Source organism: Trichomycterus rosablanca, chromosome 5 (genome assembly GCF_030014385.1).
Source record: "Trichomycterus rosablanca isolate fTriRos1 chromosome 5, fTriRos1.hap1, whole genome shotgun sequence".
NCBI lineage: Eukaryota > Metazoa > Chordata > Actinopteri > Siluriformes > Trichomycteridae > Trichomycterus > Trichomycterus rosablanca.
The window spans coordinates 19,727,502-19,741,687 of NC_085992.1; the positions used below are offsets into that span (position 1 = coordinate 19,727,502).

General features: G+C 37.6%; 1 protein-coding gene across 2 annotated transcripts in view; it reads left to right on the top strand.

The window, feature by feature from the left end:
- Positions 1-14,186, top strand: part of herc4 (HECT and RLD domain containing E3 ubiquitin protein ligase 4) — a 44,700-nt gene that overhangs the window by 14,718 nt on the left and 15,796 nt on the right. For both annotated transcript variants that reach the window (XM_062995812.1, XM_062995813.1), the window contains 9 exons: positions 1,538-1,759; positions 1,844-1,935; positions 3,560-3,690; positions 4,211-4,371; positions 6,521-6,597; positions 7,376-7,500; positions 7,619-7,678; positions 13,326-13,437; positions 13,531-13,720. In XM_062995812.1, the coding sequence (XP_062851882.1) occupies positions 1,538-1,759; positions 1,844-1,935; positions 3,560-3,690; positions 4,211-4,371; positions 6,521-6,597; positions 7,376-7,500; positions 7,619-7,678; positions 13,326-13,437; positions 13,531-13,720 (1,170 nt within the window). The remainder of the gene's footprint in view (positions 1-1,537; positions 1,760-1,843; positions 1,936-3,559; positions 3,691-4,210; positions 4,372-6,520; positions 6,598-7,375; positions 7,501-7,618; positions 7,679-13,325; positions 13,438-13,530; positions 13,721-14,186) is intronic.

Genomic DNA, 14,186 nt, shown 5'->3' on the forward strand with positions numbered 1-14,186 from the left:
TTACACACGTCACAATTAATTTGACATGTTTGTCAAATTAGAAGATTTATTACTCATGTGGACATCCTTCACATGTGATTTTCTGGCTGCATTCCAAAGCACATCCTAAATCCTACATGGTTTGTAACTAAATCACACAACTAGTGCTTAATAATCATACTACTCATTACATTAGAGTGTGATTTCAGACACAGCCACTTTAAATCCTGTTGAACTTCGCTTTCATTTGGCATGGGTTGGCTTATACAATTAAATGTTGCTCTAGCCCTTTGTTTTCATCCACCTTCAAGCCAAAACCTGACAAATTCTCCTGACTTTAATCTCGTCAGTGATATCTGGCCCCACCAGAATGGCACTGTAAAATCTATGCTTAGCTAGCTAACATAGCTTATGTCACTTAGGTGCAAAATAGTGTTAGTCAGCAGAATTTGAAAGAATTTGCATTTTTTTTATCATTTGCACACACGCACATACACCCACATATTCACACACTCACTCACACACAAACACACACAGTCTCACACAGTCTTGTTTCCTGGACTTTGCTCTCACACTCAGTGACTGTATTATAACTTGCATTTTGCACGCGATTTGATATATGGGCTGTTATACAAACCATACACTGTTGCTTATATAGTAAATTCTGCTGTATAGTGTTTTTCATCGTTTTACATTTTATATTATATTTATGTAGTGGCCAACAACACACTTGTCATTTGCTCCCACCCCTCAGCTTTTTAAGGTTCTGCATTGTTATTTTGTACTGTTTGCACTTGTGTTCTGTCCTGCAGCATGGTCCTGGATGAACACTGTTTTGTTTTAAAATGTACTTGTATATAGCTGAAATGACAAAGCCTATTGAATCTGTTAAATCTATAACAAGAAAATTGCAACTAGAATAAAATTCCACTTGTGACATTTGCTTTAATTTGTAAGTTCTTATCTGGTAAGTGAACTAAATGCTCACAGTATCATATTGCTCTGTAGTAGCAGCAAGCATTTTACATAGTATACAGCATTCAGCAGATGCTATCAAAAGCGACCTAATGCAATGCAAGAAATTGAGGGTTAGGAGCCAGCAAGATTTACAGTGGTAAATCTGCAGTGTTGGGGCTTGAACCAGCAACCTTCAGACTACTAGGCCAGTACCTTAGACACTGAGCTTCCACTAAATTACTATGTCAGTTCCTTACACCCTTAACTGCCACTGGATTACTAGGCCAATACTTTACTCACTGAGCTAGCACTGCTCAAGCAATGTCAAGCAGGGTTATAACGGCAGAAAATTTGTAACTTGCAGAAAAAAAGGCATTTATAAGAAGAAAGATTATTTTATATATTCATTTTATGTATACAGGTATTTGTACAGTACATTGTTATTATGACTAAATCAACCACAACCTGCTAACTGACCATACTTACAATTAGACTGTTTAAGGTGTTTACAAAATTGGGATTTTGGTGAATTAGAACTCTTCTAAAGTTTAGCTATTTTTAATGGTTTCTTTTCTTCATCTTCAACTTTTTTTTCCAATAGGAGGACAAGTTTTTTCCTGGGGGCAAAACAGGTATGGGCAGTTAGGCTTGGGTCAAGAGGGACCAACAGTCCCAACTCCACAGATTATCCAGTCTTTAGTCGGCATCCCATTTGCCCAGATCTCGGCAGGAGGTGCACACAGTTTTGCACTTTCTCTTTCTGGGGCTGTTTTTGGTTGGGGGCGAAACAAGTTTGGTCAGCTAGGCTTGAATGATAATAAAGGTAAGTTAGATTTCATTTGAAGAATATAATTTATCTCTGATTTACTTAAGCAATTCTAAGAATTTGTTGCTTGTTTTTGCATAGATCGAGGTTTTCCTTCCTTACTGAAAACACTCAGGTCCCAAAGGGTTGTTTTTATATGCTGTGGAGAGGATCACACTGCAGCACTGACAAAGGTAAAAGCTTATATCAATGATGCAATTTTCGGATCTATCTGGGTAATATTTTGTCCTATTTCTTACTATTTAGACTTATCCAATTCCATACTGCACTCTTGACCTCTTCACTCTTGCTGTGTGCACAAAAACCATGCCACAAACTAGCATGCGGCTCCTTTTCACTATTTAGTGATCGAGATTTACCAGGCACAACGAAATATGCTATGCTTGAATAGACAGTAAATGTTGTTTTGCTGCGCCAAGGTGACTTCCTTTCCTCTTTCAGATACTATTCTGTGGCTGTAGAATACCAATATAGGCACTGTGGCACAGCTAAAATGCAAACTAAGAAAGTTGTCTTTCTCAAATATTTTATTGAAGTTGGCAGAAAAAACAGATATTTTGATGTGTAATTTTGTCTTAAATAACTATAAACAGAGAAAAGATGGGTTGAGGTTTGCCACTTCACAAAAAAAAAACTGTGATCATATAGTCCAACAGATTAAAATTTAACACTGCTGATTTATAAGTTAAATCTCATAAACCCACTTATCCACCAACATGTGGTGCCTCATGTATAATTACTTCTTTTGCTGACCAGTATGATAACGTATATACACACTGGATTTAGAAAGTATTCAGGCTACTTGAATTTTTTAATTTTAGGATTTTTTGTCTTGTGGATCTGAATTTGCATAAATATAGTTAAAAGTTTTACCCATTAATCTACACTTAATCACCCATAATAATGAATGAAAACATGCTTTTAGAGTTTTGTTTATTTACTTTTAGAGTGTCTATGAAATGCCATCTTCAGGTCACTCCAGGTTTAAGTCTGAGCTTTGCCTGGACCACTGAAGGACGTTCAGAGACATGTTTTTAGGATCATTGTTAGGGATTTCAGTTTAACCTAACTGGTTAACCTATATCTCATCCAAATTGATAAGATCATGAATGCTGAAAATTAAACCATTCCCGATCAGGTGCTTTCCATAAGCAGTGGCATAGTAAAATAAAACCTTTCAGTACTTTTCAGTATTTATGTTCTCAGCAAATTGGACAATATCACCAACACCACTGGCAAAAATGCAGCCCCGAACCAAGACAGACCCAAAAAATGAAATTTCACCCTGTTCCACCTGCATAAAAGTGGTTTCTTGGCTACTGCCCTTTCAAAACAGCCATTTCAAGCTTTTTTAGACTGTAGAAGGTCAACTTGGCATCATGATGAAGCTGCTAAATAGTGAGCCAGTTCCCTATTGGACTTCTTCTCCATAGAATTTTCTATAATTTCTTATTGTGTTCTAATAAAGAGACTGAGAAATCATTGTATATGGTAATTATACGATTGCTAAAACAACTAATTTAATGGTGGCCTAAGACTTTTGCACAGTAATGTGTATATGAATACATGCACACACACACACACACACACACAAATAAATCTGAACTATGAATGGTGACACATGATTCCTGTCTGGATTTCATGTGTAGAAAGTTCTTCTTTGATGTTGATTATCTGTGACACCTTATAAGCATTAACAATGCTGATAGGCTTTGTTAAGACTAAGAGTCAAAGAGACATTACTTTGTCTTGTACCTTCATAGTAATTTAGATTGTTTTGATTATTCATTGCTTTAGGAGGGAGGCGTATTTACATTTGGAGCTGGGGGTTATGGCCAGCTGGGCCACAACACCACAAACCACGAGGTTAACCCCCGAAAGGTTTTTGAGCTTATGGGAAATGTAGTTACACAAATCGCATGTGGTAGGTAAGTATAAAATTTTTACATTTCATTTTTCTCAAAGAATTTTTAATGTTTTTTTACTGTTAAAAATTACCAATCAGAAGTGTGTCCATTGTGCACATATGACAGATGAACATATGAACTATCTTATCTTTCATTTTGTTATTTCATTTATCAAGGTGCGCATGTACGTATTTTGCTTATTGCTCTGTCCCACCACTGCTGAGTAAACTCCTGTTCCCAAGCAGTATTGATTTTGTTGAGAGAGTGTACATCCAAAGCCATAATGTAGGAATATATTCGGATATATTTAAGTACTGTTTCAATGTAAAGCATGCAAAATGATAGCTAGCAAAACCAATCAGAATTTTACAGGACAAAAAAACCCCATAAATGAGCATTTTGTGTACACGAAGTTTTGAGGGGCTGCGCGCAAGTTCTTTTGTGAGCTACACTTACAAATTAATTTCATAGATTTTACACAAACGGCATATATTAGTGCTACAAGACAATTTTAGTAAATTTACTTTTTTTATTATGCAAGGCAGCACACCCTAGCATTCATCCCATCCTCTGGAAAGATAAATTCTTTTGGTCTTGGAGGAAATGGACAGCTTGGCACACATTCAACCTGCAACAGAAAGAGTCCTGCTCTTGTTAAGGGCCAATGGAAAGCGCACAATGACCCTACACCAATAGACACAGGTCAGTACATATACTGAACGTAATAAGCACGTGCATATAGTTTTGCAGATTTGGTGCTTGTTTCAGACATGGCTGGAGAGTAAAAACTGTGGTTATGGTACAGGTTCATTATATGGATACATGTATGTGGGCAGCTCTTTGATCTACAGTATTGAGTTTAGGTGTTTCAGCCACAGTCATTGCTAACGTTTACAAAGTAAAGTCTAAAGAATTTAGAATTTCCTACCTTTTTCTAGCATTGCTCTTGTGCACAAGAAAAGATCCACAAAAACATGCTTAAAGAGTATGGTGTGGAGGAGCAAGAACCTTTACTAATTTTTGATCTTCAACTGCAAGCCAGGCCTTATTGTTCCTGTTTTGATCTCAAATTATTTTTTGATGTTTACAATTTACCTTTCCATACTACATGGGTTATGTATAATGATTTAAAATAAATGTTCAATGGTTTAAAATACAGTGGGGCCAAAAAGTATTTAGTCAGCCACTGATTGTGCAAGTTCTCCTACTTAGAAAGATGAGAGAGGTCTGTAATTTTCATCATAGGTACACTTCAACTATGAGAGACAAAATGAGAAAAAAAATCCAGGAAATCACATTGTAGGATTTTTTAAGAATTTATTTGTAAATTATGGTGGAAAATAAGTATTTGGTCACCCACAAACAAGCAAGATTTCTGGCTCTCACAGACCTGTAACTTCTTCTTTAAGAACTCTTCTGTCCTCCACTCGTTACCTGTATTAATGGCACCTGTTTGACCTCGTTATCTGTATAAAAGACACCTGTCCACAGCCTCAAACAGTCAGACTCCAAAGTCAACCATGGCCAAGACCAAAGAGCTGTCGAAGGACACCAGGAAGAAAATTGTAGACCTGCACCAGGCTGGGAAGAGTGAATCTACAATAGGCAAGCAGGTTGGTGTGAATAAATCAACTGTGGGAGCAATTGTAAGAAAATGGAAGACATACAAGACCATTGATAATCTCCCTCAATCTGGGGCCCCACGCAAGATCTCATCCCATGGGGTCAAAATGATAATGAGAACGGTGAGCAAAAATCCCAGAACTACACGGAGAGACCTGCTAAATGACCTGCAGAGAGCTGGGACCAAAGTAACAAAGGCTACCATCAGTAACACACTACGCCGAGAGGGACTCGTGTCCCCCTGCTTAAGCCAGTACATGTCCAGGCCAGTCTGAAGTTTGCCAGAGAGCATATGGATGATCCAGTAGAGGATTGGGAGAATATCATGTGGTCAGATGAAACCAAAATGGAACTTTTTGGTAAAAACTCAACTCGTCGTGTTTGGAGGAAGAAGAATGCTGAGTTGCATCCCAAGAACACCATACCTACTGTGAAGCATGGGGGTGGAAACATCATGCTTTGGGGCTGTTTTTCTGCAAAGGGGACAGGATGACTGATCCGTGTTAAGGGAAGAATGAACGGGGCCATGTATCGTGAGATTTTAAGCCAAAACCTCCTTCCATCAGTGAGAGCATTGAAGATGCTCAGGCAACAAAGGAGTGGCTCCGTAAAAAGCATTTCAAGGTCCTGGAGTGGCCTAGCCAGTCTCCAGACCTCAACCCCATAGAAAATTTGTGGAGGGAGTTGAAAGTCCGTGTTGCCCAGCGACAGTTTCAAAACATCACTGCTCTAGAGGAGATCTGCATAGAGGAATGGGCCAAAATACCAGCTACAGTGTGTGCAAACCTGGTGAAGACTTACAGGAAACGTTTGACCTCTGTCATTGCCAACAAAGGTTATGTTACAAAGTATTGAGTTGAACTTTTGTTATTGACCAAATATTTTCCACCATAATTTACAAATAAATTCTTTATAAATCCTACAATGTGATTTCCTGGATTTTTTTTTCTCATTTTGTCTCTCATAGTTGAAGTGTACCTATGATGAAAATTACAGACCTCTCTCATCTTTCTAAGTAGGAGAACTTGCACAATCAGTGGCTGACAATACTTTTTGGCCCCACTGTACATGTTTTCTGTGCTGTCTTACAGCATGCCTGACTGGTGACTGGTTCGGAAGATAAAAACATATTTGACGTTTCCGTTTATTTAGCCTTTTTAATTAGATCAGATTTATTAGCTACTTTTATTGTGTTGTGTTAAATGTGTGTTTGGTTTGTCCATTTAAGAGGCTGAACCTTGCTACTGTGTGAAGAGGATTTTTGCTGGTGGCGACCAGAGCTTTGTTTATTGCTGCTGCCCTCAGGTACTACATATTAACTCTATTAACAAGGGAAAAAAAACTTGTGTGGTGTGATGTGGTGCTCTCACCATCATATGACCAAAAGTATATGGACATCTCCTAGTTATTGACTTCACCCTTTGCTAAAAGGTATATAAACATAATTAAGTCAAATAAATTATACTATATGACTTTGTGGCTGTAGTTTGGAGACTACAGAATCTTGACCGTAATGGCATTGAACATTTTTATGATGACTTAGAAAAGCAGATTATGAGTAACAGAATACCTCTCAAATGCTCATTTGACTTATCATGACACAAATTTCCTTTAAAATATTGTGGAAAGCCTTCTCCAAAAAGAGGCTTTGATAGCTGTGCAAGAACATGGCATTTGGGGGACAGGTGCTGATTTAAAATATTTGTAAACTTTTTTCACCCTCACATTTTCTCTATTTCACACATGATTAGTTTTTTTTCTTTAAACTTTGTTCTGTTACACACCTGTGTCTTTATTTATGACCATGATTCAAAGACCTATAATATTTGTCTTATTTCTGACCATTTCTGATTTCTACCTCTAAATGGTTTTATGTCTAGTCCTTAAACATTGTTTTTTTTTATGTAATATGTAAACAACAACAAAATAGATCTGAGCACTAATTATTGTTTGCTGTGTTTAATAACCGACAACCCTGTATTTTTCTGTCACAAAAAAACAACCACTGTTCTGACCTGGTATAGATGTGTATAATGAAACGTGTGAATGAAATTAATTAATATGATTTGTGGTTTTGTTGTAGAATGGCTCTCCTCCAGAGGATCTACGAATACAAAATTCTGATCGACACCTCTTAACCCTGAATGACAACCTTATCCAAAAATGGCTAAACCATGCACATGGGAGGCTGTCACCAGAAACAACAGAGTATGTAACAAAAATTCTTTCTGGCTAAAATTTGTGCAACTTTGTAGCAGGTTCTCTATGTTACTTTAATTATTTGTTTCTTCACTTTTCTAATTGTTTTTATTTCTGATATTTTTAGTGAGATTGATCTTGTGTTCTCCTCATCAAGTTGCTTAAATGGAAGTTTTCTTACTAAAAGGTAATGTTCATTGTCTCTGATTTGCTACATTATGGTACGATACAATAAAATGTATAAATTAATGAACAAAAGTTAAAAAATGAATATACAATATCCGCTTGTTAAGTCGTGACGTGTCGACCTTATGAAACGTCACATCCGGGTCCAAGTTGGCTGAGACCCCTCGTATTTTCAATATACCACAGTGCTGTGTCCGAGTCGGAAAAAAACTACCCAACTGTCTTTCTACCGCTTTTCTTGCAATTAGATATCATGAAGTAATATTTTTGTTCATAATTTAATGTAAACTGTCAAATTGTATATTCATTACACGTGTTTCGAGCTGTTTTTAATTTACATGTAATATGTTCATATAATTTACATGTGATATCCTGGATTTTTGATTTTTATAAGCTATACTGATTAAAAGTAATTTTAATTAATTTTAATTTTTAATTAATTAAAAATATGACCGCTTACCTCTTGATGAGTTGACATGAAATTAAATAATGACATGAACTAGTGTACTGCACATCTTGTCTATATATATATATATATATATATACAGTGTATCACAAAAGTGAGTACACCCCTCACATTTCTGCAGATATTTAAGTATATCTTTTCATGGGACAACACTGACAAAATGACACTTTGACACAATGAAAAGTAGTCTGTGTGCAGCTTATATAACAGTGTAAATTTATTCTTCCCTCAAAATAACTCAATATACAGCCATTAATGTCTAAACCACCGGCAACAAAAGTGAGTACACCCCTTAGTGAAAGTTCCTGAAGTGTCAATATTTTGTGTGGCCACCATTATTTCCCAGAACTGCCTTAACTCTCCTGGGCATGGAGTTTACCAGAGCTTCACAGGTTGCCACTGGAATGCTTTTCCACTCCTCCATGACGACATCACGGAGCTGGCGGATATTCGAGACTTTGCACTCCTCCACCTTCCGCTTGAGGATGCCCCAAAGATGTTCTATTGGGTTTAGGTCTGGAGACATGCTTGGCCAGTCCATCACCTTTACCCTCAGCCTCTTCAGTAAAGCAGTGGTCGTCTTAGAGGTGTGTTTGGGGTCATTATCATGCTGGAACACTGCCCTGCGACCCAGTTTCCGGAGGGAGGGGATCATGCTCTGCTCAGTATTTCACAGTACATATTGGAGTTCATGTGTCCCTCAATGAAATGTAACTCCCCAACACCTGCTGCACTCATGCAGCCCCAGACCATGGCATTCCCACCACCATGCTTGACTGTAGGCATGACACACTTATCTTTGTACTCCTCACCTGATTGCCGCCACACATGCTTGAGACCATCTGAACCAAACAAATTAATCTTGGTCTCATCAGACCATAGGACATGGTTCCAGTAATCCATGTACTTTGTTGACATGTCTTCAGCAAACTGTTTGCGGGCTTTCTTGTGTAGAGACTTCAGAAGAGGCTTCCTTCTGGGGTGACAGCCATGCAGACCAATTTGATGTAGTGTGCGGCGTATGGTCTGAGCACTGACAGGCTGACCCCCCACCTTTTCAATCTCTGCAGCAATGCTGACAGCACTCCTGCGCCTATCTCTCAAAGACAGCAGTTGGATGTGACGCTGAGCACGTGCACTCAGCTTCTTTGGACGACCAATGCGAGGTCTGTTCTGAGTGGAACCTGCTCTTTTAAAACGCTGGATGATCTTGGCCACTGTGCTGCAGCTCAGTTTCAGGGTGTTGGCAATCTTCTTGTAGCCTTGGCCATCTTCATGTAGCGCAACAATTCGTCTTTTAAGATCCTCAGAGAGTTCTTTGCCATGAGGTGCCATGTTGGAACTTTCAGTCACCAGTATGAGAGAGTGTGAGAGCTGTACTACTAAATTGAACACACCTGCTCCCTATGCACACCTGAGACCTAGTAACACTTACAAATCACATGACATTTTGGAGGGAAAATGACAAGCAGTGCTCAATTTGGACATTTAGGGGTGTAGTCTCTTAGGGGTGTACTCACTTTTGTTGCCGGTGGTTTAGACATTAATGGCTGTATATTGAGTTATTTTGAGGGAAGAATAAATTTACACTGTTATATAAGCTGCACACAGACTACTTTTCATTGTGTCAAAGTGTCATTTTGTCAGTGTTGTCCCATGAAAAGATATACTTAAATATCTGCAGAAATGTGAGGGGTGTACTCACTTTTGTGATACACTGTATATATAAAAGACCTTTTCTCGTCCAGATCGCTATTGAGAAGGACTAGAAGTTTATGACTCGTGTTTGTAAACCCAATTTCCAATGACAGCGACACAGAGTTCCATAAGTTTTCCACAAACATTATTTATTTTAACTTTCTTCTTAAATTGGCTTATCCATTAATCCAAGTTTCTTATAAAAACAAAATAAAAACTCAATATGTTCGCAATTGGCGTATAACAAACAAAACTACGGTAAAAAATCTATTGCTCCGCGTCCTCTTTCTTTCCGTATATTTTATATATATTTTCCGTATATAGAGCCAATACAATTCTGCCCTCTTAAGGGCTAACCAAATAGGACTAATGAATAACAGCATACATTGACTACCAGGAAAAATTATCAATAGTTAAAATACCAAGTCTCCACTTCAAATAAGTATTATTTAACCAAACAGGAAATATTTATGACAATAAACATAGAAAATTACAATTAGTGCAATATTGCTTTTACAATATATATAAAAAGGTTCAGAGGTTCAGCCTTATCTTATCTTATCATATCATAGTTGTTTGCGTTTGGACCCGGAAATGGTCCGAACGTCACGTGTGACGTCAGACTTAACAAGCCCATAACCACACCAGAGACCATAAGCTTACACATTTTGAACCTTGGGCATTAATATCATGTATTATAACCACCTCCACTTTTCTGGGAATGTTTTTGTACACATTTTGATGAGTGTTTGTGGCGTCTTAGTCAAAATAGCCTAACTTAATTGATGTTCTAGTTAATTCCAAAAGTGTCAAGTGGGGTTTGTTCACTGATGGGACAATATATTATGCTGGATACCAGAACACAAGCAAAAAAACATAGGTATACCAAAGGCAAAGTACCAGATTCTATCAACAGATGTCAAACCCATAATTAACTCATACTCCAAGAACAAATTAATGTTGGTTTTTTATTACTCTTCCTCAAAATTTTGTATACAGCAACATAAGGTATAGTGAATGTAAGTATTGTGAGGTAGGTGGGACCAACAACAGGGAAAAGTTAGAGCTGAACTTTATTTTATGCAAAAAAAACAGTAAAGCAATGAGCTAGCAAGAGCATAGAAGTTACTATTGTAATTTTTGAGGCAAGTTATGTTTGGTGTTTTAAACTTAGAGGTGCATTAATATTTGAGTTTGAGATGTGGAACTTATAGTTAACATTTGGCAAAATGCAATATTTTGCTACTGTTGCAATCAAAAATATTCAACCCCTCAAAGAAATTAAGGATATATATACTTTTTTTTGCAGTGCTGGATTTTGCTTTAAATTAATTCTTTATTAGTTAAATGCTACAGCAAATGAATGATGTAAATGAAGACTATGGAGAGGATAATACCACCTTCGACCCATAATGGGCCCAATGCTGAACCCCTTGCAATTAGCCTACAAAACTGGCATTGGAGAAGACACAATCATCCACTTGCTACACAGATCCCTCTCTCATCTTGACACCCCTGAGAGCACTGTGAGGGTCATATTTTTTTTACTTATCCAGTTCATTCAACACTACAGCCATCACTACTTAAGAAGAAGCTGGAGGATGCTGGAGTTGACTGCCGCCTCACCACATGGACAATCGATTATCTTACCACCAGACCACAGTATGTAAGGCTTCAGGATTGTGTGTTTGATGTGATGGTCTGCAATATAAGGGACATTGGACTTTAGACACTATACAGAAGATTGCTACCTTCAAAAGTTCTCTGATGATACAGCCATTGTTGGATGTGTATCTGATGGTAATGAATTGAAATATGGGAGGGTCATTAAGGACTTTGTTGTCTGGTGTGAAATAATTGTACTTCACATAAACACAAGTAAGACAAAATAATCGGTAATTGACTATCAGAATAGGTTGCACCACACCACGTCTGTGAACATCCAGGGTTTGGACATGGAAATAGTGAGGGAGTATAAATATATGGGTGTTCACCTCAATAACAAACTGTACTGGTCTAGCAACTCATTTGTCCTATAGAGGAAAGGCCAAGGTCGTCTTGACCTACTGAGGATACTGAGGTCCTTTGGAGTGTGCCGGCCACTTTCTATGACACTGGTGGCGTCAACCATCTTATATGCAGTGGTGTGCTGTTAAGGTGCAATCTCGGAGAGAGACAGGAAAGAGAATGAGCTCTGTCTTGGACTGTGTTCTCTCGAATCTGTGGAGGAGGTGTGAGAAAGGAGGGGGATCAATAAGAGGACCAATAATGTCTTATGTTATCTTATGTAGAACTTTAAAATAGCTGGATATTTTGTTAATAATGTCATGTCACAAGTGTTCTACCCCAACATAATATTGTAGCTCTTAAAACCTACTTATAGTTTGTGTAATCTAACCCTGGGTTACAACATGATTAAACCATTAAGACTCAATACCCTACCCCTAATTTGCTTCAGCTGTAATGTGTTACATAAACATCACCCAGAGATTCAAGTTTTCAAGGTCATTGTAACCGTGGTGAAAACTAAGGGGTTCAAAAGCTGGGAGAGAAGATCATTTAACTGAGTATTTGCTTAACAACCTCATCAGGACAGTAAAGAAAAAACGCCATGTTACTGCAAAAGACTTAAAGGATGATCTGATGAAGGCTGGGACAAACGTGTCAGTGGCAACCATATGAGGATTAATAAACAAACAAGGACCTCATTGATGGACTTCACAATGCACGGCACTCGACCAAGATTCACGTGAAGGGTTGACTGAAATACGTCAGAAGGAATTTGGATAGCCCTGAGTAACAAATTAACACTGGAACTGTTTGGCCATATAGATCAGCTGTTAGACTGCAGCTATCCCCATGGAGTGTGGGTCACTGATGATGTTGGACTGTTTTTTAGATGCAGGAACTGGAGATCTTGACCATGTGACTGGTGTCATGGATTTACAGAAATAACAAGGCAATTTAAGAAGGAACATGATGCTGTGGTGAAATTGAACCCTGGTGATATTTGCACTTTCCAGCAAGACGATGATCCTAAACACACCAAGTGGCATTCTCAGTCACCAGATTTTAATCTCAAAGAAAATCTTCAGTAGAATTAAAAGAAAGCAGTTGCAATACAAAAGCCACCAAACCTCAATAAGTTGGAAGCTTTTGTACAGAAAATGTTCCATCAAGCACTGAGGCTTGGTGTTCTATAATAAGGCACATGGACATTTGGTGTATTTCCTTTACAACAAGTTTTAGTAAATGTAGGAAATATCTATTTTTGATTTTTACAAGCAATTTTGATAACACATCACCATAATACCTTTTAAGGTGTGCGAGGTTGAATATTTTACATTTCCACTGTAGAACTGCGAAAATGGCACAACCCAGAACAAAATTACAATAGTTTGGTTAAAATTGGTGCATTTTGTATTAATTTGTAAATATTTGGACATGTTAAAATGTATTTTGTTGATATTTACTGTGTTTTTAGTCATCCAGATCACTACAGCACTAGCAGTAAATGTCCAGGAGTAGATGTGAACATGGCTCGCCTCCTTTTCCACAGACTTATTCAGCCTGATCATTCACAAATCTCCCAAATAGTGAGTTATGTGCCAATTTCTCATAATTGGTTTGAATTTGCTAAACTTTTGAGAGACTTTGTATTGTAATTATTTTGCTTTTTCTAAACGTAGGTTGCTGCTAGTTTAGAGAAGAACTTAATTCCCAACCTGAGCAGCTCTCCTCCAGATATTGAGGTGCTACGACTCTACATCACACTTCCACAGTGTCCTTTGTTTAACAACCCAAACACCTACATCACAATTGCCATCCCATTTGCCAAGACAGTCACCAGCCTCAGCAATGCTCCCCTCAAAGTGCTTGGTAAGCATAATGTAATATAATTTTTTGTATTAGTAATGTGCTGAAAAGAGTAATACTTTAATCATGTATTATTATTATTACAGTTATACACTGTCTAATCATAATTACAAACCCAATTCCAAATTTTTGGGGACAATAGAAAATTTAGGTGTTTGCAAATCTTTTCTGTCCTGTATGTAATTCAGGATGGCCTCTTTTCTCTTTGGCTTAAAGATTGGTCATCAATCAAGATAAAACATTAAATATCTCTTTTTTCGGGTTTGTTTAAATTAAATACCTGTGAAAGACAATTTACAACTAATTTTGTTTTCATTTCTGTTTTTGCTTGGAATTGTAATTGGGTTTGTAAGTTAACATATGTAATTAAAAAATTGGGGGTGGGGTATTTTTCCCATTTTTCCACTTGCATTACCCCAGGGTTGGCAAGGAAGAGCATGTATCTTGTTGAACATGCGTCCTGTTGCCG